This window comes from Stegostoma tigrinum, chromosome 18 (assembly GCF_030684315.1).
Source record: "Stegostoma tigrinum isolate sSteTig4 chromosome 18, sSteTig4.hap1, whole genome shotgun sequence".
In the NCBI taxonomy this organism is placed as follows: domain Eukaryota; kingdom Metazoa; phylum Chordata; class Chondrichthyes; order Orectolobiformes; family Stegostomatidae; genus Stegostoma; species Stegostoma tigrinum.
In genome coordinates, this window is record NC_081371.1 from 46,048,949 (window position 1) to 46,072,778 (window position 23,830).

Genomic DNA, 23,830 nt, shown 5'->3' on the forward strand with positions numbered 1-23,830 from the left:
CATGCAAACTACCCCCTGTGTTTATATAAACAGAACTTGCCCTTCATCTTTTATTTCTCCTCCCCTTAACGTGCTCCCTAGTCTTGAAATCCTCCATCCTAGGAAAAAGACAGTTACCATGAACTCTATCAATAGTGTTCCATTATTTTATAAGCCTGTATAAGGTAACCTCCATTTTTTCCAGCGGAAAAGATCCCAGACTGGAATCCTGGCAAGTGTTTATCCACTGGTTAAAATCCTCTGTTATAAAAACTGGTCATAACCATATTGCTGCTTGTCAGATGTTTAGTACACGTATTAGTTGCGAGCTTGATGTAAATGATTATACAAGAAAGCACTTCGTTAGCTCTGTAAAATTTGGGGTGGTCTGAAATCAATTCTAAATATCTGCCAATTCTCCAGGGGGGAAAAACAATTAAAAACATTTGCAATCTTTTTGTAGAATACAGAAATTGTTTTTTACTTTCAATTGAACTTCATTCAGAAATCACAACAACCTTCTTTTGAGTGATCATTTTCTTTAAAAAAAAATCTAAGAAGGCCTGCCACAGAAATTTGAGATGTTGCACAAGAGTTGCATAACAATATTATAAATGGATCAAAAGCATCCAGAAGGCTTTATAGGAACATATCTAAATTTGACATGGAGCAGTATAAAGACACTGGGATTTGGGTCACTTTGGAGACCCAGTCATGAGGACTGTTAGCAAGGGGGAAAGTGAGGTCATTTGAAGTGGACCATCTCAACTTCTAGAGCTATAGTCACTAATGGTAGATCAATTTTAAAATTTGGGGTTGCTGAAGAGTCCAGCATTAGGTGATTGTGAAGATCTCCAGAAGTTTGTGTGGATATAGCAGAAATGAAGAATGAGACTCCAGAGACATTACATCCTTTGCTTTTTGAATCGAGGCTTGCTTGGTTGGGTGCCAGTGTAGACCTGTGAATACGTGGGTGATGGAGAAATGGGACTTGATAGAAATTGGGAGATGGCCAGTAGGTGGCTTCAGGTTTCCAGAGGGTGGAATGTAGGCCTCCATTCATGAAGTAAGATGGCCATTGGTCTAGCAAAGCTGCGCTGGCTCTTAGCAAAGAGCTATCAAATCAGTCCCAAACTTTTATCCACAGGCAGGGAGGGTCTCGGCCTGAAACTTAAGCCTTCCTGCTTGGCCTGCTGTGTTAATCCAGCTCCACACCCCGATTATCTCAGATTTTCCAGCATCAGCAATTCCTATTATCTCTAGTCCTACTTGTTGCTTCATCGCCAAGATCCTGCAAAATTTTACCCTTTTTTTTGGTCAACTCCTTTTTAATGTATTGAGTCTGTGTTTTCACCCTTTTTTAAGGCATGTTGCAGAGCTATCGGGATCTGAAACCATGGTCCTCATTTTCACCCCTTGGATTGTTTCCCAACTGCCTTCAATTTGTATTCATAACTGATTCTCCTAGCACTGCAAAAATTTTTGTTTTTGTTGGAATGCTTCATGATGTCCTTCTGAATCATAGGCTCCTGTTCTCTTACTCAAATTTTCAGAAGTACATTTTGTAACAATAAACTCTGATTCACTATTCACTTTCTCACCCACTTATCTCCCAGAGTTCAGATTGCCAACCTGAGAGATTCTAGCAGAAGTTCTGAAGTAATAAAAAAACTTCCCCGGGTTAGGATCCTGGGTGATCGGACAGTGCTGGAATGGCATCCCTTCTACATCTATCTCATTTTTTCTGATTCTCTTCTCCTCCCTCCTTTCTTCCCTCCCCCTGCTACCAACCCCTTCAAAGTAATGTGCAGGATGGACAATTTTGCATGTTATTGTGGGAATTGCTCCGCATAAATTGGCAGCTGGTTTTTCTCATTACCAATGACTGCTCTTCAAAGTTACTGAAGTGGCCAGGAAAAGTATATTCGGATTTCACTATATTGTAAAAGATACTTGATAGATGTGGCCCTTCTTGCCTTTACTACTTATTCCTAACAGTTCATTACAAATGAGGGGGTGAAGAATAAGAAGTATCTCCAAAGTGTGACAGTGCTGACAACATCTGCCATCTGTGTAACTGTGACTGCACTATGTGCCATCTTGGGAATAATTGATGTTAAAGTACTTTTGAAGGAAGCAGGAATGTACCAGGCCCACTGGAGGAGTACTGTGCCCACCATCGTGCAGGTCTGCCAGCATCTGTTAAGCTTCTCCAGCACTTGGTTTTTGTTTCAAATTTTATTATACCGTACTCACTTTTGATATTATGTCTCTGACAAAAATACAGTCTAACTGTCATCAATCTTCACAAAATATGATAACCTCTACCTAAACTAACTCCTTCACCTATCATAAATCTCAAAAAGCCAAAGCATGTTTTGATCATCTTGCACATGTTGCTTACCACATTGTGATTTCTGATTTATTTATTTTTTTTTTCTCCCATTCTGGAGGGGATGTTGCTGGAATATCACTTGTGGTTTTAATTTTATTTTGCTTCAGCGATTCACCTTTGCTCCTCTCACCTCTCCCCTCCCAGCATCCTACATTAACTTGTATGGAATAATATAGATGCACCTGAATCAAGGAAGATTCACTCTTTGAGCATTGATACAAAATTATGCCCTATCTGTGCACTGACACTCAGCCATGGGAGTTGAAGTGTTGAGTTGCTGCTTCTAAAATCTTGTTTCCTTAACAGACTGCACATGGTGCAGTTGGAAGAATGATGGTGAAATATAAAACATGTACACTGCTCACTCCAGTGCATTTGCCTGCACACACAGTACCTTTGATTAGAAAAATTTAGCTGCCTTTTCCCTTTTGATAAAATGAGCTTCAAGACCAACCCTTTGTACTCAAGGGGCTTTGCTATTTAAATAACTGAATTGTTTCTCACCAGATGTCACTTTCAGTGGAGCTGCTTGGCCTGCTGTGTTCATCCAGCCTCACATTTTGTTATCTTGGAATTCTCCAGCTTCTGCAGTTCCCATTATCTGTCACTTTCAGTGGTTAAGTTTTCATTATGTGGTGGGCAGTCTGCTTCTATTATTATGGAGCAAAAAAGGCTAAACACAACTAAATAGCTCTCTCCTTATGAAGTGAAGCCCATATTGTCAATTGCATAATAGCTAATCATCTTTCATGTCATTTCTTTCAACACTCTAACTTTTTCTAATCACATTCTCTTCTCATGTATGGAAGAAGTATACTGGAGTAGGTTGTGACCAAACAAGTGATGCCAGTCTTGCAGATCTTGAAATGGATCCTTAGTGGTAGAGAGTTTCAAAGCTTCACACCCAGATGAGGAACTTTTCTTCTCATGGCAGTCTGACCTTTTTCCCCCTCTATCCTGAGTGACTTGTGTCTCCTAGTTTCACATCCCTTAACTTGGAGCTTTTGGATTTACCCATTAGCCAGAAATCTTTTCAACCTCTCTCTTTTTTTTTGTTCAGAATTTAATATAATGCATTTCTTCCCCCCCCCATGCCTTTTTATTCCATTCAATCTCTCTGTGCAGTACAAGGTAACTGTCACTATCTGGTGAGCTTTCATTTCACTGCCTTTTAAGGGAAGTATGTCATCCAGTGGCCCTGTCTCTGGACCAGAATGCTCATCAACTCCCAGAGGTGTTATCATATTCCTTGTCATGTCGTTTTTTTTTAAGAAAAGAAACTATTCTGTGGATGCAGAAATGAAATCTGTATCCAACAGAAACATCTACTTAGTAAAACCCTGTAGAACTGCTGCATGACATCTTAAAGCGGTATTGAGGGGAAAGACATTACCTCCAGCCTGAGATAACAAAGTGTGGAGCGGATGAACACAGCAGGCCAAGCAGCATCTTAGGAGCACAAAAGCTGACATTTTTGGGCCTAGACCCTTCTTCAGAGAGGGGGATGGGGAGAGGGAACTGGAATAAATAGGGAGAGAGGGGGAGGTGGACTGAGGATGGAGAGAAAACAAGATAGGTAGGGAGGGGATAGGTCAGTCCAGGGAAGATGGACGGACAGGTCAAGGAGGTGGTAGGTAGGAAATGGAGTTGCGACTTGAGGTGGGAGAAAGGGATGGGTGAGAGGAAGAACAGGTTAGGGAAGCAGAGACAGGCTGGGCTGGTTTTGGGATGCAGTAGGGGAAGGGGAGACTTTGAAGCTTGTTGAAGTCCACATTGACACCATTGTGCTGCAGGGTTCCCAAGGGGAATATGAGTTGCTGTTCCTGGCATCTATCTACCCTTTGGGTGGCATCATTGTGGCACTGCAGGAGGCCCACGATGGACATGTCGTCTGAGGAATGGGAGGGGGAGGTGCAGTTGTTTGTTGCAAACCAAGCGGAGGTGTTCTGCAAAGCGGTCCCCAAGCTTCCACTTGGTTTCCCCAATGTAGAGGAAGCCACACTGGGTGCAATGGATACAATATACCACATCGGCAGATGTGCAGGTGAACATCTGTTTGATATGGAAGGTCATCCTGGGGTCTGGGATGGGGGTGAGGGAGGTGTGGGGGCAGGTGTAGCACTTCCTGTGGTTGCAGGGGAAGGTGCTGGGTGTGGCGAGGTTGGAGGGGAGTGTGGAATGGACAAGGGAGTCGCGGAGAGAGTGGTCTCTCCGGAAGGCAGACAAGGGTGGGGATGGAAAAATGGCTTGGGCGGTGGGGTCGGATTGTAGATGGCGGAAGTGTCGGAGGACCTCCAGTCTGCTCTGCTTTTCTAGATCATGGTTGCTCTCCTTCTTACTCCATACTTTTTGGATTTTCTTGAATTTTATTTTACTTGCTACAGTACTAATTGGTGGTTGGCGTGAGTTGGAGATGCTGGTGTTCTGTTAGTGGACAAAGTCAAAAGCCGCACACCACCAGGTTATAATCCAACAGATCTATTTGAAATCGTAAGCTTTCAGAGTACTGCTCCTTTTCCAGGTGAAGTGGAGAAGGGTGCACAGCACAGAATATATGGGCAGAGAGATAACAGCAAGATAATTCCAAGGAGTTAAGCATATCAACAGATAAGTAAAAATGGTGAGAGTAGAGTGACAGATGAACAAGACTGTGTGGCTGGTCAAGAGTGTTAACAGACTTTTACAATTGGTGATTGAAGTATTGACTGCTGAATAACTAGTGAAGGGATAAGCTATGAACTGATTTAAGGCGGAGAAATATTTACAAATAATCAAATGAGATGGTGGCTGGGGTAGAATAGTGCCACTAATCCTGCTCCTACTTTGCGTTTAAAAGACAATCCAAATATCTGGTTTTAGAGTTGAGGATCTTTTAAACCAGTCCTCCCTCTTTTGTGTGAAGTCTGAGGGCCAATCTGATTAACGAACTGTCTTGGAGAAGTAAACCACTATAGAGTCTTAATGAGAAGAGGCATTTGTCTTAATGTGTATTATTGTTGGATCACCAGTAGATACAGATTATATTTCAGTAATTAGTCTTTGCTGTTCTGACTGTCAGAAGCCAGGAGTAAACTCTTTCAATAGGCACTTCCCTACTGAAATGTCCCAGGGTATATGGTGAGAGGAGCTTAATTCACCTTCAAGACACAACTCTTTCAGAACATTGTCTAATCCGACCCACCCCTTCCCACTCTCTTTTACACCCGTACCAACACTAAATTTTACCCACCCTGCTTACCGTTTCTTACCATTAGAACTGTAAGATGGAGAGGTGGACCAATTGGTCAATGGGTCTGCTCAATCACACAACTGCTCAATCATCATAACTGCTGTGATAAACCTCTACTCCACGTTACTGCCTTCTCCCCATAAATCCTTGGCCACCTTGCTGATTTTTTAAAAAATGTCTGTCTGGCCCTTGAATATGCTTAATGACCCAATCTTGACAGCACCTTGCAGTTAAGAGCTTCTTGGATTCACTATCCTCTGTTAAGGTATGTCACTTCATCTTGAGGAATGACCTCCTGTCCTGATTATCCCCTCTGCTCCTAGATTCACCCTCAAGGGGAAATGACACTTCTGCATCTATCCTGTTGAGCACCCTGAGAATATTTTATGTTTCAAAAAAAATTCATCTCTCCATTCTTGATTCAAACAAGTCCAGACCTTACCTTTTCAACGTCTGCATGGTAATACAGTCTCCCTATACGTGGGGTTGACCTCATGAACCTTCCCTAGATTGCCTCCTATGCCAGTATATCTTGCCTCTGGGGACCAAAACTGTTCATGTCAGATCACAGCTGGAATAACTAGTGCCTTGTGTCATTTTCAGTGAGACTTAGCTGTTTTTAATTCCCCATTCTCTTTGAAGTGAGCAAATATTTCATTCTCATTTCCTTTAATCTGCCGAACTTGGATGTTAACTTTGAGATTCATCCAAGAGGACACCCGAATTTAGAAATCCACATATATTACATCTACTGGTTCCTCATCACCTTGTTACAAAAGAGAATTGTAGTTAATTTGTCAGGCATGATTTTCCCTTCAGGCAACTGTGCTCACTTTGCTTGATGTAACATTTCCATAGTATATTCTGTATTATTACTAGACTCTAGAACATTCTCAATGATGAGTTAAATTAACTGAACTGTAGTTTACATGCTTTCTGTCTCACTCAATTTTTGAATAAGAGTGCCACATTGGCAATTTTCCTCTCCCTGGGACATTTCCAGAATCTAAGGAATCTTTAGCAGATTACTACCGGTGTTTATTTCCGTAGCTGCTTTTAATATTCTGGAATCGAATCCTTCAGATTGAGGGAACTAATCAACCTTTTTTGCTTATTAGTTCCCCAATAACTTTTTTTGTAGTTACTGTATTTATTTTATCATCCCACTGTTTGCCTCACTTAATATTTTTGGAATGTTGCTATTGTCTTACTGTGGAAACTGAAGCAGAATATTTCACAGCTACAATTTCTAAGGAGCTTAGGTTCACTTTTGGCACCTAATCTTTTTAAATATATTTTAAACTATTTCTGTTTTGTCTTGTTATTACTTAGTTATCCTTAGTTTTTCTTGTCAGGGTTTTTGTTTTTTTTTTGTTTTCAAGAATTTCCAACCCTCTAGCTTGTCTCCTAATCTTTGAAATAAAAAGAAAGTGACATTATTTGCTGTCCTTTTGCTTGGCTGACCATGACTGGTTAATTCAGCTTCTAGATGAGTCATGAATTATTCTTTTAAATAGGTCATTGGTTAAGAAAAAGTTTTTTTGTTTTTTTTTGTCTCTGGTCACTCCAGCCAATTCTACCCTTTATTCCTTTGTAATTGCCCTTATTTAAGGATAATGAATTTGCTTATGATCCAAGTATTTTGTTCTCCACCTGAATGTTGACTTTGTCTGTATTGCGTTTGGTGTTCCTGAGAGACTTTTTGTTTTTGTTTACTAAACCAGCCTCATATATTGTCAGATCCAAAGCAGACCTGTCCCTGGGTGGACCTATAAACACTGTTCTAGGAAACTGACCTGATTACACTGAATTCTTTCTCGGAGACGACCTCTGCTAGTTTAATCAAATGACCAATCTTCAAAAGTATTTTTTGTAAACATACAAATCAGGTGTGAATGATATGTGACAGAATAACTGCTGTTATGAGCTCTATAGATACTTGCTCCCGTAGTGTTGTCTTCCCCTTGTAGATAGTTAAGAAAGTAACCACATGTGGATCCCATACCATCTGATCGAAGAGAATTAGTTGTTTTTAACACTTGTGCTTGTTCCATTCTCTACTGACACCACTGTGATCTGCAAAATGACAATTGAAGGCTTTTTTGATTTCCTGTATGATTACACTAAAATCAAGCCCATTAAGTGCCTACTTGTGCAGCTTAAGCCTATTAGTGAGGAAAGAAGCCCATTTTTATAAAAGACTTAATAGTAGAGCATTTAGAATAGTGACAGGATTTTATAGATTCAGCAGGATTTACAAAAGGAAATCATGCTTGACAATTCTACTGGAATCTTTGAGGCTGTAACTAATTAAGTTGATAAGGGGGTGCAGGTGGACCTGGGTTATTGGACTTTATCAAAAAGCCTTCAAAGTCCAATGTGATTAGCATGTAAAACTGAAGCATATGCGATTTGAGGATTGTGTACTTGCATGGGTAGAAATGTTCGGCAAAACGTTAGTTAGATATAGGTGGGAGGGTGAATAGTAAGGAAGGTGCAGAGATGCTTCCGAGAATCCCTACAGCGTGGAAACAGGCCCTTCGGCCCAGCAAGTCCATTGCTGATACTCTGAGCATCCCACCTCGACCCATCCCACATAACCCACCAAGTCTACACATCCCTGAATGCTACGGACAATTGGGAATGGCCAATCCACCTAGCCTGCATGTCTTTGGACTGTGGAAGGAAACCAGAGCAATTAAGTGTGATTTTGGAGGAGTGAATGGCAGATGCAGTATAATATGGATACCTGAGAGATTATCCATCTTTTGTAGTAAGAACAAGAAGACAGGTTATAATTGGAAAGGGGAGGCACAACAAGACCTGGATGTCCTCGCATACCACTTGCTGAAAATAAGCATGGAGGTGAAGCAGGAGGCACATGGTACTTTGGCATTCAAAGCAGGGGCTCCTTTATCTGCAGAAGCATGTTCTGGCTACGGAGGGAATGCACGAGGGTTTAGATTAGATTACCTACAGTTTGGAAACAGGCCCCTTGGCCCAACAAGTCCACGCTGCCCCTTGAAGCATCCCACGCACCCCTGAACACTATGGGCAATTTAGCATGGCCAATCCACCTAGCCTGCACATCTTTGGACTGTGGGAGGAAACCAGAGCACCTGGAGGAAACCCACGCAGACACTCAGAATGTGCCATCTCTGCACACAGTTGCCCAAGGCTGGAATCGAACCTGGGTCCCTGGTGCTGTGAGGCTGCAGTGCTAACCACTGAGCCACCGTGCTGCCCTCAGTTTACTGATTCCTGGGATGGGACTGATTGATATATGGAGAGAAACTAAATTGGTTAGGATTATATTCACTGGCATTTACTTGACTATTTGGGAAGGGGTGTGGTGTGTGGAATTCTTGAGAAACCTATGAATTCTAACAGGACTAGATAGGGCAAACGGAGGGAGGGTGTTCCCAATGAATTATGACCTCTGGTACTGGACTCCCTGCACTCTGAGAATGTGGGGTATGTTATTTAGGACTGAGGTGAAGAAAAATGTCCTCACTCAGAACGTGGTGAGCCTGTGGAATTCAGTTGAGGCCAAAGCATTGAATATTTTCAAGGGGTTAAGTGTAGTTCTTTGGAGCTAAAAGGATCAGAAAATGTAGAAAGAGAGTGCTATGTTGGTTATCCGCCTTGGTCACCTACAAATGGCAGGCCAAATGTCCTTCTGTTGTTTTGAATACACTTTTTTTATTTTGTTCTGAATACTGTGCCCACTGAAATGAAGAGCCAATAGTTTAGTCTGATTTACACCCCCACAATCCTGACCCTACTGTCTGCCCTTGTCTAGAGTTATTTACTCCCTCACCCCCCACCCCCGTCTCACTGTGGCTACTGTTGTCTAAATAGTTGCCTTGCAATGTTGCTAACTTTGTTTTAAGCCTGTTTTTCCCCTCTCCCAACTGCAAGCACCACCCTCTTTCAATCACAACCCCCAAATTAGATTAAAGCCCCCTCTGCAGCCCTGGATATTCATTTTGATCGATAACAGCTCAGCTGTTAGTTACACCATCAAAGAAGCTGCACTCTACCCCAGTGGCGTGCTAGTGCCCCATGAACTGAAACCCAATTCTCCCACACCAACCTTTTTGATTAGTCCAACATCACATTGTTGTCCATCAGCATGTTCAGTTGTAGATTTTTATTACCTCTTCTCATGCCAAATTTCTCAAAGGACTCGTTATTCATTCACAAAGCGTTCTCTTCAGAATTGAAAAATCAGTAGGCATTTGGCTTGAGGACCTTGATTCATGATTCAAAGTCCATTCTCAACTGGACGGCCTCTTAATCTCCAATGCACCTTTTTTGTGGAGTATGTTGTTGGTGCATTACTTTTTTTAATCTGAAGGACATTTCTTAATGTGAACTCTTCACCGTTAACTTGGATATTTGTCCCTTAGCCTCATCTGACACCTTTTTTAAAATCTTGTGAATGTTCAATATGAAAAGTGGCTGTTCCGTTGAAACAAGTATGTTCTTTCTTCCCACTTATCTGGAATGTTCAGACAGGTGTTTTCTTTTTGTCAAGAGTCCTCAGTGTATGGACCTTGGAGTCACATGCACCTTATCACCATTTTGCTAAAGCAAATCATACTCTGTCAGCAGATCTAGAACATGTTGCTTAAATGGGGTCACTTATTCTCTCTGGTTGTCTGAGTGAACAAAACCTTCTCATGACCTCAGTGGTGCTCCTGGATGATTGCTAATTTAACACTTGCTTTGTCACTGGCCCTGTTTGTTTGTTTAGAAGACCAAGAATTGAAAGATTGCTTTTGAATTTTGAACGCTAGTCCATCATCAAAGCCAAACCTCCTGAATCAGTTTGTTCAAACAGCATATTGAACACTTAAGCACCTTGAGTTCGTTGCCAAACCTTGTTTTACTAATTTTTGTCAGTGTTTTCTTTCTCCGGCAAAGTTTTTTTGTATTTGCATTTTGAATTGCCTGTTTGATTGGACTAGTGTGGGTGTTTTCCTGTATAATCTGTGACTTCCTTCCTATCAACAGCAAGAAACAATTCTTGTGAACCTCTTTTGTTAGAATCCCATCATTGGTCTAGGAAGCCCAATGAAAGCTTCTACTGGTTATGCCTTGACTAAGACAATGACAGTGTTTCTAGTCCATCATCTAGGTTTGCCTTGTATTCCAGATTTTCTTGTTTTTTTTAAAAACGCATTTAGCTATTTGCTGTGGAGGGATTCAAACCATGTTCCCAGAGCAATTGTCTTGGATTCTGGCATTATTCCAGTGATCTTACCAAAATGTCACCACCTACTGGATCAAATTGATTATTTTTCCATCATTGTTGCCCTGAGGTATTTGCACAGCTATCTCACCATTAATTACCATGTTGCAATGCCAACTGGGGTAGAGTGCTGCCAATAGTCGTTCCAATGTTGATTTTCCATGAATTAACAGGTGTAGGTTACACCACTATTGAGTTTTAATAAAAGGCATTTGTATTAAGTCATTGTAGTTTATTGCATGATAATTGTAGGTATAAGTACATTATGCAATGTAAACTTAATGCTATTAAATTTTATGTCCATCAGAAGCTGAACTGACCCCACTGGGACCTTTTGAGGCACAGACACTGATATCATCAGATAACTTCAATATTAACTCTGGGATCATGATATTATGTAACGTCTACGTGCTAACTTGGTGGAGGCGGATTTTGTACAAGGAGGAACGAATCTCAGATTATCAGCCCCTAAATTCTTTAGAAATTGTAAGGAGCTTTTGTCTTTGTTCCTAACTATCAGAGTACGCAGCCTCAATTTGTCCCACACCTTCTATACCTTACTCACTCAACCAGGTTGTCTCTATCCCTTCTGCAGATTCCTTTTGTAGTTTATTTTCCCGTTAAGTTTTGTGAGTTGATGCCCCTTCACTTGCCACAAACTGTAGCAGTTCATGTTCTAGTCCTGATCCAGACACATCCTATTTGTTATAACTGCCAAGCGGAATTTCCTCCTTTTCTGTCCTTTAACCTTCTATCTATGTGAATATTGTTCCCAGGTCCATACCTTTAGGTCACCACTTTTTTTGTTTGGGAATCCAGATAGACCAATGGCAATGGTGTTCCTCTATCTTGTTAGTTAAATCTTCATAAAATCCAATGAACTGTCAAAACATGGTTACCCTGTTGATTTTTGCCTAATCATTTTATGACTTCTAAGTGCCCTGTTAACCATGGCCTTAAAGAATCCCAACATTTTCCCAATGACTGCTATCAAGATAATGTATTCTTATGCTTGACCCTGTCAAAAGCCTTGCTGAAATCCTCATACTCTACATCAACTACACTACCCTCCTCCATACACCTAGTCACTATCTTGAAGTCAAATTTGTTAGACATGATCACTTGCTGACTGTCCTTAATTAATCCTTGCCTCTGCAAGTGAGGATTAATGCTGTCCTTGGCATTTTTATTCGTAATTTTCCCTCCCATTGTAGACTTGCTGGCCTAAGGATTCCTGTCTTCACCCTATCACACTGGAATCATAGTACCACATCAGCTGCCCTCTAGTCTTCTGGCACCTGTACTGTGGCCAGAAGATTTGAAAATTTAATGCCTTGTCACTTGACATCTCCCCTGTCTTCCACAACAGCCTTGAAATCAGAGATAGTAGGAACTGCTGATGCTGGAGAATCTGAGATAATGAGGTAGAGAGCTGGATGAACACAGCAGGCCAAGCAGCATCAGAGTAGCAGGGAAGCTGACAATTTGGGTCTGGACCCCTTCATCCATCCTCTACACCTTGTAACCCTAGTCTTGAAATCATCTTATTTGGGTCTAGGATTTATCCATTTTTGATGTGTGAAAACTATTGATGCCACCTCCCCTTCAATTGTTCAAGTATGTTACAGCTTCCTGTACCCACTTCTCAGATTTCTAGATCTCTCATCTTTCTCTACAGTCAATAGAAAGTATTTGTTTGAAACCTCACCTGCATCTTCTGGTTCCACACAGATTGGCCACTTTGGCACCATTTGGCTGTTCTCTTTGCCTGGTTATCCTCTGCTCCTAATACTTAAAATGCTTTTTTGACTTTCCTTTTTTATCACCAGTTCTCTCTCTCTCTTCTCTCTCCCCCCCCCCCCCCCCCCCCCACTTTCTGCTCAGACCAGAGAATTTGTTCGTTTGTCAGCCAGGCTATTTTTTTTTACTGGTTTAGTTTTCTAAGTTCCTCACTGTCACTTTGCATATCTAACTTCCCCATAATTTGATTTCTAATATCTTGTCTTCTCTTGAATACAGGCAAAATATTTGAATGTTTTTATCATGCCAAGATATTTTCTCCAGTCTTCTACTTTCATTGTACCCCTCTTTTACGTAGTTGTATGTATTTTTTGCATTTCTTTTGTTTTTTTAATATTTCTGGTTAGTTTAATCATTCTACTCTTTCTGATGTTTAAACCTTTGCAAAACCTCTTGCTTTATCACCATTATTTAAAAATTAAACTTAATACAACTGAACTTCTACATCCAAGGATGAATGTGTCTTTTAAAAATTTTTTTTCAATGGAACATAGATTTGGGAATTGAAATATTTCTTCACGATTGGAAAGTAGAAAAAGTATGAAACAACCTACTTTGCTAATACTTGTATCTATGGAATAAGGCTCAGTATGCTGCTATTCTTGTTTTGGGCTTGTGTGTTAACTTAAACTTGATGTGACACCTAACTTTCCCAGGGGACCCTTTCCTGTTGAAGTTAGTGATTAACCCTCATAATTACCAAAGCAAGATCTAAAATAGCTGCTGCCTTGAATAGTTGTATGGCATATTGTTTTAGGAAAATATTCAAGCTACATTTTATGAATGTATCCTCCAAACTGATTTTCTTTTTGCCAACTTATGAGTGTCAAGTCTTGATGATTAATGTTGCCTTTTATTGTAAGCTTGTCCTTTTTTCTTTTTCAGAGAGAAATCAACTGTATTAACAAATTTTGGGTATTTCTTTGCTTGGATCTGTTTCTGGATTTATAGGACATAGAGCAGTACGGCACTGTACAGGCCCTTCAGCCCATGATGTTGTGGTGACTTATTATCTTACTCCTAAGATCAAACTAACCTGCATACCCCTTGCTTTGCTATCATTCATGTGCCTATCCAAGAGCTGCTTAAATGTCCCTAACGTATCTGACTCAACTATTAGTGCTAGCAGTGAATTCCACACACCCACCACTCTGTGAAGAACCTACCTTTGACATTACCCCTATACCTCCCTCCAATCACCTTTTAAAACTGTGCCCCCTTGTAATAGCCACTTCCACCCTGGGGAAAAGTCTCTGGCTATCTGCACTATCTTGGCACATGTTCTTGCTGTTCCTTTGGTTTTCTCCAACAGCCAACTCCACTGCTCCGAAATCCTTCCTGTTGTGTGGGCCAGCACGATACTTCACGTTCTGTTCAGAACTACTTTCTCTAACCTCATTTACAAGAGGAGGAATTTTTTTTAATGTCTTGAGTGTAATGATTTCCCCTTTCTGGTGGAAGGGAATGGCTGGGAACAGTAAACAATGATTGCAAGTCACATCAACTTGTACAGGCTTTATGTATCTTGCAATTTAAACCAGGCAGCAACTGGGTCCTGCTTTAATACATAAGTGAAACACCTCTCTCTGCTTCCTAGTGTTAACCATGACTTGGCGGGTAGTGTGCTCTGCATCTGCGTGAGAAGACCTTGTGGTGTCGAACCCACTCTCGATTTTGAAATCCAGGCATACTCCATAGTGGTTCTTGGGGCGTTGTATTGATGGAGGTGCTATCTTTTGGATGAAATGTTTTATCCCACCTCAGGATTTATATTGGTGTCTGAATTGAATAATATCACGGGGCTAGAGATCCCAGAGGCTAGTGCTCAGGGGGACTAGAATTCCAACTGTCATGGGAGTGATTGGAATTTTAAACTAGTTAGTTGCTCTGGAATTATAAAGCTAGGCTCAGTAACAATAACAGTAAATCCCCTATCAGTTGTCGTAAAAATCTGTTGGGTTCACTAATGTTGTTCAGGGAAGCGAATCTACTGTCCTTGGTCAGACCCCTGAGATTCTACAGTAATGTGGTTGATGCTTAACAGCCCAATGGAATGGCCCAGCTAGGCACTTAGTACAAGGGAAGTCAAGGAAGGCAATAAGGCATTATCCTCACCAGCGATACCCACATCCTGGAAACAAATAAAAGCAAAAAAGTTTCAAGGCTGCACCTTTAATGCGTGGCAGGGAATTTCATCCTGGCTAATATTTATCCCTACATCAAAATTTTAAAAAAAGTTCTCATTCACTGTGGGGACTTGTGCCAGTCTGTGTAGACAACATTACTACAATTTTTTTTTCTTTTAAAGAGAATACCTCAATGGTTCAAAAACACTTTGTCATGCTGAGGTTGTGATATCTTTCCCCTTCTCGTGCTCTCCTACAGCTGTTTCCACAATAAGGTGTTGAGAGGGACTGCAGCAAAGGTTTACCAAATGTGATTACTGGAATTAGAAAGCCCTCTGCAGTAGAAGAGCACAAGCTCATCCTCTGCAGCTGGAAGAGCGAGATGAGGATCCTGAGATACTGATGTGGCCTGAAGAAGTCACCAGATCCAAAATGTTAACTTGGCAGCCTCTGTGTGGAGAGAGAGCAAAGTTAGTTTTTTTTTCAGTGATTTCTGTCTTTTTTTTAATTTCCAGCATCTGCTGTTTTTTGTTTTGTGTTGAGGTCTGTCTTGGTCTTTTCAGACCATCAATCATAATCCTATTTCAAGATAAGATAGTTAAAGCAAATTTCAAATTTTCCATGCCAAATTGCCCATAATGTCCAGGGATGTGCAGGCTAAGTGGATTTGTGTGGGAAATACAGGGATAGGGGGTGGGGTTGAGTCAGGATTGGATGCTCTTTGGGTTGGTATGGACTTGATAGGCTGAGTGGTATGTTTCCACAATGTAGGGACTCTTTGACATAAACAAGAACTAGATCATTCAGGCCTCTTATAACTGCTCTGCCAATCAATAGGGTTGTGAATGATGTGATTGTAACCTCATCCACATTCCTGCCTATCCTTAGCAAGAATCTATTTACTTCTTTGAATATTCAAAGACACTCTTCTTGGAAAGATGATGGAAGCAGTGTTCCCAAAGATTTATGAACCTTGAAGAATTAGTCTAATGAGTAAGTCACCCATTTAAAATAAGCATTGACACCTAGCTCTTGATTTCTTAAAATGGAAGACATTCTTGTAATATCCACTCAGTCAATGTGCTCCAGATTCAAAATGAAATTGTGATCTAAATATTAAGGGCTTGAATTTCTTCTTACAAGGCATGGCATTGACTACGATCATGATTGTTCACCTTTCTGCCACTGCTCTGTAGCCCTTGGTCTTTTGGTCTGCACAATTTTCCCATGTCCATCTGGAAAACTTTCATTTATCAATCAGTCTCTCTCCTCGGGGAATCTTTTATCATTGTTGGCTCTTACTTTTTTTCTAAACTTCAGTGGCTAGAAGCCAAGAATGGTCTGGGCCTGAAATATCCTGCTCCTTTGATGCTTGGCCTGCTGTGTTCATCCAGCTCTACATCTTGTTATCTTGGATAGAAGTCTAGCCTGTCCAAAATTTTCTCAAAGACTCATTTATTCCAGGTTGTCAAGACAAACCAGGTAATTTTGACCTTTGTAGGTTGTGCTGATATTGAGTTATGTGGGCTGCTGGGGAGAATTTCCTTGCACTTCAGAATGATGCTGAGGGTTCTTTTTGTGTCCAGGCCTCTCTTTAATGTCACATCCAAAACATGTGGCTATCCCGTCGTGGGCCTCTTTCTGTCCTTCTTTATTAAGAAAAGTTGAGAGACTTATGAGCAGTCTACTGAGCCACTTGGGTAAACAGTTTGTAAGGCCTTAGGCCTTAGGTTTTTTACAAGTTGGAATAGGTGGAGAAAGCTCCCACAGAATTTTTAATTTTAGTTCTTTAGTGGCTGTCACTAAGTTTTCTGTGATCTCTTTTCCTCCCTGGAGTTGCATGCATGAGAGAATCCATTTTTCTGAAGTTGCCCTTGTGAAGGGTGTGTTTACAGGATGTTGCTATAATGAAACAGTTACTGTTTAGTAGTCAAGTACTCCTAGTATTGTGATGTTTCCAACAGAGTTGTTCCAACTTCTCCCTTCCTAGTGTGTGAGGTAAGGTGTGTTTTGCTTCAAATCTGGCAGTTTGAGCAATCAAATTTCATCTAGAATGAAATGCCTGACTCTTGCCTTTTTTAAAATAAGTCGGGGACTAGACTGTTGCCTCCCCACTTTTGGGGTCTGTTCTTGTCTATAAATGTAGCTCGAAGGGCACAATTGCCTAGCGCTTTGTTTTTGTGCACAGGTCTCTGGAGTGGGACCAGAGTGTCTTGTTTTTGAGGGGAGACTACGACCCATTGAGCCAAGGATGTGATGTGGTCACCTATTCCACTCCTGGTCCTACAGTCATTGTTTAGCTGGAAGTGATTTTGGTTTTGAGGCCTACTCCCAATAGCCACCTGGGTTTCGGGATGGAGGGTGTAGGCTCCATGCAAATACTGCACTTGCAGTGTCAGCTATGTCTCTGTTTTGGGGCCCTGGAGCAATACTTGTCATGTATAGGAACTAATCAATCAATTATCAGGGAGTTCTGCTCTTTACTTTTGCTTTGCATCATCATCTGCCAAAAAAAAATGCATGATAAAGGCTCTTTAATGAGTTAAGCAACATTGTTGTAGCTCTGATACTGAGTCACCCTCATTTGTAATTCATTCTTGTGGGTGTTAAGTGATGGGAATTCATTTTTACTTTTAAAAGTAAACTATTCTATCCTATTTCAATAATTGTCATTTCTGAAACACTTTTAGCTTTGAAATTTTCACAAGGGAACTTCTAGTTGTTTTTTCCAAAAGGATTATAAATTACTTGCCAACAAAACAGTTTGCTGGAAAAGCTCAACAGGTCTGACAGCATCTGTGGAGAGAAATCAATGTTCTGGATCCAGTGACCCTTCAGAACTGGGTAAAAGTTTTGGCTTTTTCAGCTAACGGGTACATAACTACTAACTTTCTCACTCGATTTGGTGACTCAGTCTTGTTGTAGAATGGTGTGTGAATATGGAGGTCACTCAGATCTCTTGGTTTGAGCTTTTGTATGGAATCAGCAATCGGGTGTGAGGCTCATCTTCACAATCCTAAACATTTGTAGAGTTGTTTTTGTTCCTTTGGCATGAGGATTGCAGCTTCTTTTCCCAGGCATCTTGTTGATGTGATGGATGAAAGTGAAATATTTGTTGCTACTTTGCCTGTTTAGCCAGATAGTGATGATTTGATGCCCTCACCCTGCTGAACATGATGCAGTTAATGCTCTAAGTTTGAGCAGTGGTGTATAACTACCTTGTTTCATGATGGATTTTGTAAATCAAGTGATTTGGCCCCAAGAGATTCTTATCGTTCAGTTAGACGATGGCTGCTGTCTTGTTAATTTTTACAGCAATCTAATTTTATGATTTGTTTTAGAAATAGAACCTTTTTAGTACTGGAATTGACATTCCTAAAACGCATTAGGAGTGAGAACTCAATTTGAGACAAATGACTAGTCTATCTTTATTTAATAAAATCAAAATTGGAAGTTAACAAACACAAAGCAGCAGTTCCTTCTGGACATGGTAAATCTATAGTTGTTAGGGATTTTAAAATCACTTGCAGTGCCTTCCTGCAATGGAAGGTTAATGGTAATTTCTGTTTTGGGCCAAGTTGCCATGGGGTAGATTGAAGCAAGGAATTTTGGTTTGGTTTTGAGCTGGAGGGTTTCTCTGAGGAAGTCAGGTGTGTTTTCTTTTAAACTGACTTCTGAATCATAGAAATTAAGGCTTTTTTCCATTTGGTGTCACTAATGGATAGAGGCCTGTCTCTCTGAGTTAGGGAATGCACAGTTGAGGTGTTTTGGAGGGTTTATCCAGCTGATCTTTGCTTCCGCTTCCCCATCTAGAGCAAATGCTCCGCAAACAACAGGGTTTCAAGGAAGTAAAATCCTGAGCTGTTGACAACTTAGTTTGGTCACAGGAGAAATGAAGGAAATCTTATTCTTGTATAGAACTCTTTTTTAAGTGGAAATAAAACTACAATGGGAGTATTTTGGGACTTCTCAAGAGCTTGCAAAATTTGAAGTGTAAGTTAGTCCTTGCTTTGATTAACACTTGGTGAAAGGTTTTGTTTGAAACATGAAATCCTGTGATCCAATTATTAACTAAGTTTGAGTTCCTTTTTTTCAAGGCACTTGTGTTCACTGAAGTAAAGGTTGTTCATCTTTCTACCATTGCTCCCTAGCCCCTAAAAACCTCTCTTTCCCACAAAATTTGTCCACTTTGGCAATATATTCACTTAACCATCAGCCTCTTTTTTTTCTTTTTTCGGGAATTCCAGTGTTCTGTCATCCTCTTTTTTTTTTAGATTTAATCCGTAGAATCCTCGTGTGGAAACAGGCCCTTTGGCCGAACAAGTCCACGCCCTCCAGTGCATCCCACCCAGACCCATCTCTCTCCCCCCCCGGCTAATCTACACACCCTTGAACACTGGGCAATTTAGCATGGCCAATCCACCTAGCCTGCACATCTTTTGGACTATGGAAGTAAACCAGCGCACCCAGAGGAAACCGATGCAGACACGAGGAGAATGTGCAAACTCCACTCCACACACAGTAGCCAGAGTGAGAATTGAGCCCAGACCCCTGGCACTGTGAGGCAGCAGTGCTAACCACTGTAAATTTCCCTTATGCTCATGGTATGGTAGAAGATTAAGGCCAATCAATGCAGCCTTGCCTTACAATTTAACCCTTTTTCATATGGCCTAAGAAGTCTGCAGCACAAATAAGGGCCCTTGAGTCTTTCAGGTGTACACCACTAGTTGTTCTCCACCACCTGACTATTCAATCCCATTTTTCCAACGCTTAACCACTCCTGTGTGAATCCATGCTATCCTTCTTGAGATATGGTGCTCAGAATTGACTGAACTCAGTTACTCAAGATTGGCTCCTAACTAAGGAAATGTGCATGCTAAAGCAAGAAATCTTCCCCCTACAGAGCATGTGGGTGCCTTTTGTCACACAACATAGTTGCCAGGTGGAACTTTCAGACCAGTAGCACATGTTAGATGTGTTCAGAACGGGCTGAACCTTCTCTTTGAAACTCTCCATTCTTTTCACCTAAGATCACCAGCTTGGACCTCCTCAAATTAACATGTCTGTGTGGTTTATTTCAGGTGTGAGTGTGGCTATTCATGGGTTTGAAAACTCTGTTCAGATTCATCGGAGAACTGTGCCCATCTATCGAAGATCCGCTCAGATGTCTGGGGTGAGCCATCCTTCTCTTCCTCCTGTCACCAAGTCAGTGACTGTGGACTGCTCCTCCTCAGGATCCATTGAATCTGCAGTTGTCAATGGGAGATACCCTTACCCTTATCCAGGTTAGTGATCTGGCACTCTTCTGCTCATGTGTTGGCTTTCCATTTGTTAATAGAATTTAGCCAGTACTTTACTGAATCATCATTCCAAGCTCATGGACAGTGAAAGCTAATTGGGTTTTTATTTCTTAGTGGCTATGTTTTTCTGCTGAGTGGCGGTGATACGTTACCCCACGTACATTTTTTGTAGAGCCTGCAAGGTCATTGCTTTCTACCAAAGACTTTGCAGTAGTAACTTGACAGGCAACCATTCACTCTGCAAAGCAGTATTGCTCAAGACTTCGAGGCTCACTTCTTCCATTGTTCTCCACTTGTTACAACAGTGTAGGAATCAAATTGGTGGGAGCTGTGTTGTGAATGACATGCATTTGAAGGTCACCTAAGTGCAGCTGAGGAGAATGGATCAGAGTAGCCAGTGGATGTCGAAGTGGGGCAGCAAGGAGAATGGTGAGGACAGTAGAATGAAGGGATTAAATTGCAGGCAGAGTGGCCAATGGGTTATTGGCTGAGAAGAGAGAAAGGAAGCAGTAGTGGCTGGTAAGTGTATGATTCTGGTGTGGGTGCACAATCATGGTGTCAGTGGAAGTGCTGTTCAGTTTGTGTGTTAGCATAGGGTAATTTCCACACACACACACACACACACACACACACACACACACACACACACACACACACACACACACACACACACACACACACCAGCCGTTAATGGAGTTTGTGGACTGTGGTGATTGATTGCATCTCTGAAGTCTTTCTATAATTTAATTCTTCTCTTCATTTTGTGGTTAGCATTGAAGAAAACGCAGAAGCTGCGATGCATTTTCATCAGGGCAAGCAATTATGCTGTCATCAGTTTGTATTGTGAAATAACTTGGCAACCTGTCTGGTCATTGAAAAATCATGCTTTGTTGAAGCTTTTCATCTTGTGCTCAGGAACAATTTGTAAGAATTCAGAATGTGTCTCAGACAACCTAAAGAAATGTCTTCCTATTGTCTTGGTATTTCTTGCAAATACTCCTGACTAGTCCAGCTTGAAACGTTATAACAAAATGTCTGTTTCTTTTTCAATACTGCACAAGTTCTGTATCAAAGGACTATTTCCTTTTATGGTTCATAACGGTTTGCAGGTTTTTTGATGTAATCCTGTAGACAGTTGCTAGGAAGGAGATGGCCTAATGGTCTTATTGCCAGACTATTAATCCAGAGAATCTGGTAACTCTGTGGGGAGCTGGGTTCAAATCCTGTCAAGGCAAATGGTGGACTTAGAATGCAGTAAAAATCTGGAATAAAGAGTTTAATGATAATCATGGAACCAATATTAATTTTCAGAAACTATGTGGAGGTGCTGGTGTTGGACTGGGGTGACTGTCAGAATTCACGTGACAAGGGGTTATGGTCCAACAGGTTTGTTTGCAATCACAGGTTTCCAGGGTGCTGCTCCTTCGCCCCTTCCCCTGGTATATTTTAGAGAGGGAAAAGTCTTTGCCTCTTCTGGCCTACATGAGCCCAAACCAATAGCAATGTGGTTGGCTCATAACTGCCCTCTGGCAATAAATGCTGACTTAGCCAGCAATACCCACATCCTGTGAATGAATCAATAGAAAACAAAAATATAAAATGCACTTCTAAAACATTTTTACAACTTTCTTGGCAAGGAGGTAATACTGCCAGCCTTTTGCACATCCTTAGCTTCTCTAGAAACTGAATGGTTTGCGTGGCCATTTCGGTGGGGAATTCCTGCTAACAACCTTGCTGTGGATTTGGAGTCCAAGGAAGACTGGACTAGGAAAGGAAATCTGCCATCCTTTCCCTTACGACCTTAGTGAACCAGGTGGGATTTTACAATCCGTTCTAGTTTTCACTGTCAGCAATATTAGAGATTAATTTTTAAGATAGACCAGCAGTTGTGGTGGGATTTGCACCCGCATCCCCAGACCATTGACTTTAAACCTCTGGATTACTGGTCCAATAATAACATCATAACTGTCTGCCACAAAAAGGCATCTGCCAGACTGAATATTTTACTCCAGGTGTCTGTCCCTTTTAAGAGCTTTGCACCTTGCACTTTGACTCATGGACATTTTACAGCACAAAATGAGGCCTTTTGGCCTATTGTTTCTTTGCTGGGCCACCAAAGATCTAATGACACCTAATTCTATCTTCCTTAGCCTGTGACCCTGGATGAACTCAGTGCTGCCAACCAATAACCATCAAAAGAAGCAGGACAAAGATTTCAATCCCTGACCAACAATCTCAAAGTAAACTTTTCATCTATCTACACTCCACCCTACACTTCCCACCCCGTGATACTGCTCCATATGTACTCTTTTTTTTTTTTTTGTTTTTGATGTGCTGTTGTTTGATTCCTAATCCATGTCTCTTCTCTCTGGCTCTCTCGCACATTTCTCTCCCTGGTTCTCTCATGCTCTCTCCACATCCTCCTTTGTTGAATTAGCTCATGGATTTTCCTCAAGTTGTGATCAAGACATGAGTCAGGAGTACAGATTAATCTCCATTTGACCAGATGACACTCACTTCTACAATACTCAAGACACTTGACAACATTTCTGGTCAAAGTAGTCCATTTTGAGTGTCACTCCGTCAACTAATGTCACGCTCTCTCCTCCACTAATGGAGAGTACCAAGATCTAAAATGACATGAGTCACCAGGTGTTCTACGTCCCATGGTCTCGGCATAGATTTTGGCACCTTCTCTCTGGAATCTGTTAAACCATTCTGTTCTATTTTCATTATTCACACACTAGTTAGATATCTAAAACATAAGAATATAATACAAACTTGTCCAGACATCTTGAAAAAATGTCTTTTGGGATCACCTGGGTTATTTCTATCTCTCTACGCATTCAATATCAGTAACTTCTTTTTAAACCTTGCAAATTCTGTTGAAATATTCATCACGTATTATCTAGTTATTTAAGCACCAGTGAACAGTCTCAAAAAGCACTTCTAAAAGCTAATGGGATGTTGGCCCTTCTTCCAAGGGCCAGATCACAAGTGTGGAAGTTGTTGAATTGTTTTTAAAATTCTTGCCAGACCCCATTTGCAGTAATGGCTACAGTTCTGAGGAAGGCCTGGTTGGAGTTGTGGTAATGTCAATGCTATGAGGGCAAGTTGCATGTTATATGCTGACTGAATATGGAAAATTTAAACGGTGATCTTATCAAGGTATTGGAAAAAGGGGGGGGAAATGTCGTCTGCTTTGTGTTCAATGGCTTAATTGACTTTCTGTTGGATTATGTTAGTCTGTTGACTGATCTTTGCTCACATTACCTGATTGCTGAAGCCTGTGTGCAAAGTTGTATCTTCTCTAATACTAGAGAATGTGCTGGGACCTATGCTAAGGGCATGTATGTAGAATTCCCATGACTGATGCTTGATATTTGAAAGCACCGTAAACAAACCTGCCAATTTAGAAAGCATTATTTCTGCATTGATCAGGGTTCAATCCAGTGTTTGCAAACTAGCAAATATGTAATGGCTTGGTAGTATGGGATAAGGTGGGGTAACCTTAAAATTAGCACCAAGCCACTTAAGGGTGATGTAAGGAAGCACTTTGACGCGAAGGATGGGGTAAAGTCCTTTCCTTACCCTTCCACTCCCCACAAAGAAATGGAGACTTGCAATCCATTTGAGGAATAAAATCAAAAAGCAGGTTTGAAACTTTTGTTTTAGAAACTTGCAAGGCAAAGAACCGAGAGGGTTAAGTGCAGTGCAGACCTTCATTAGAAGAACAAGCTTTTG

General features: G+C 41.1%; 1 protein-coding gene across 10 annotated transcripts in view; it reads left to right on the forward strand.

The window, feature by feature from the left end:
* The window catches only part of LOC125460802 (anoctamin-4), a 216,386-nt gene that overhangs the window by 65,165 nt on the left and 127,391 nt on the right, over positions 1–23,830 (forward strand). For all 10 annotated transcript variants that reach the window (XM_048548780.2, XM_048548779.2, XM_048548778.2 and 7 more), the window contains one exon: positions 19,868–20,071. In XM_048548780.2, the coding sequence (XP_048404737.1) occupies positions 19,868–20,071 (204 nt within the window). The remainder of the gene's footprint in view (positions 1–19,867; positions 20,072–23,830) is intronic.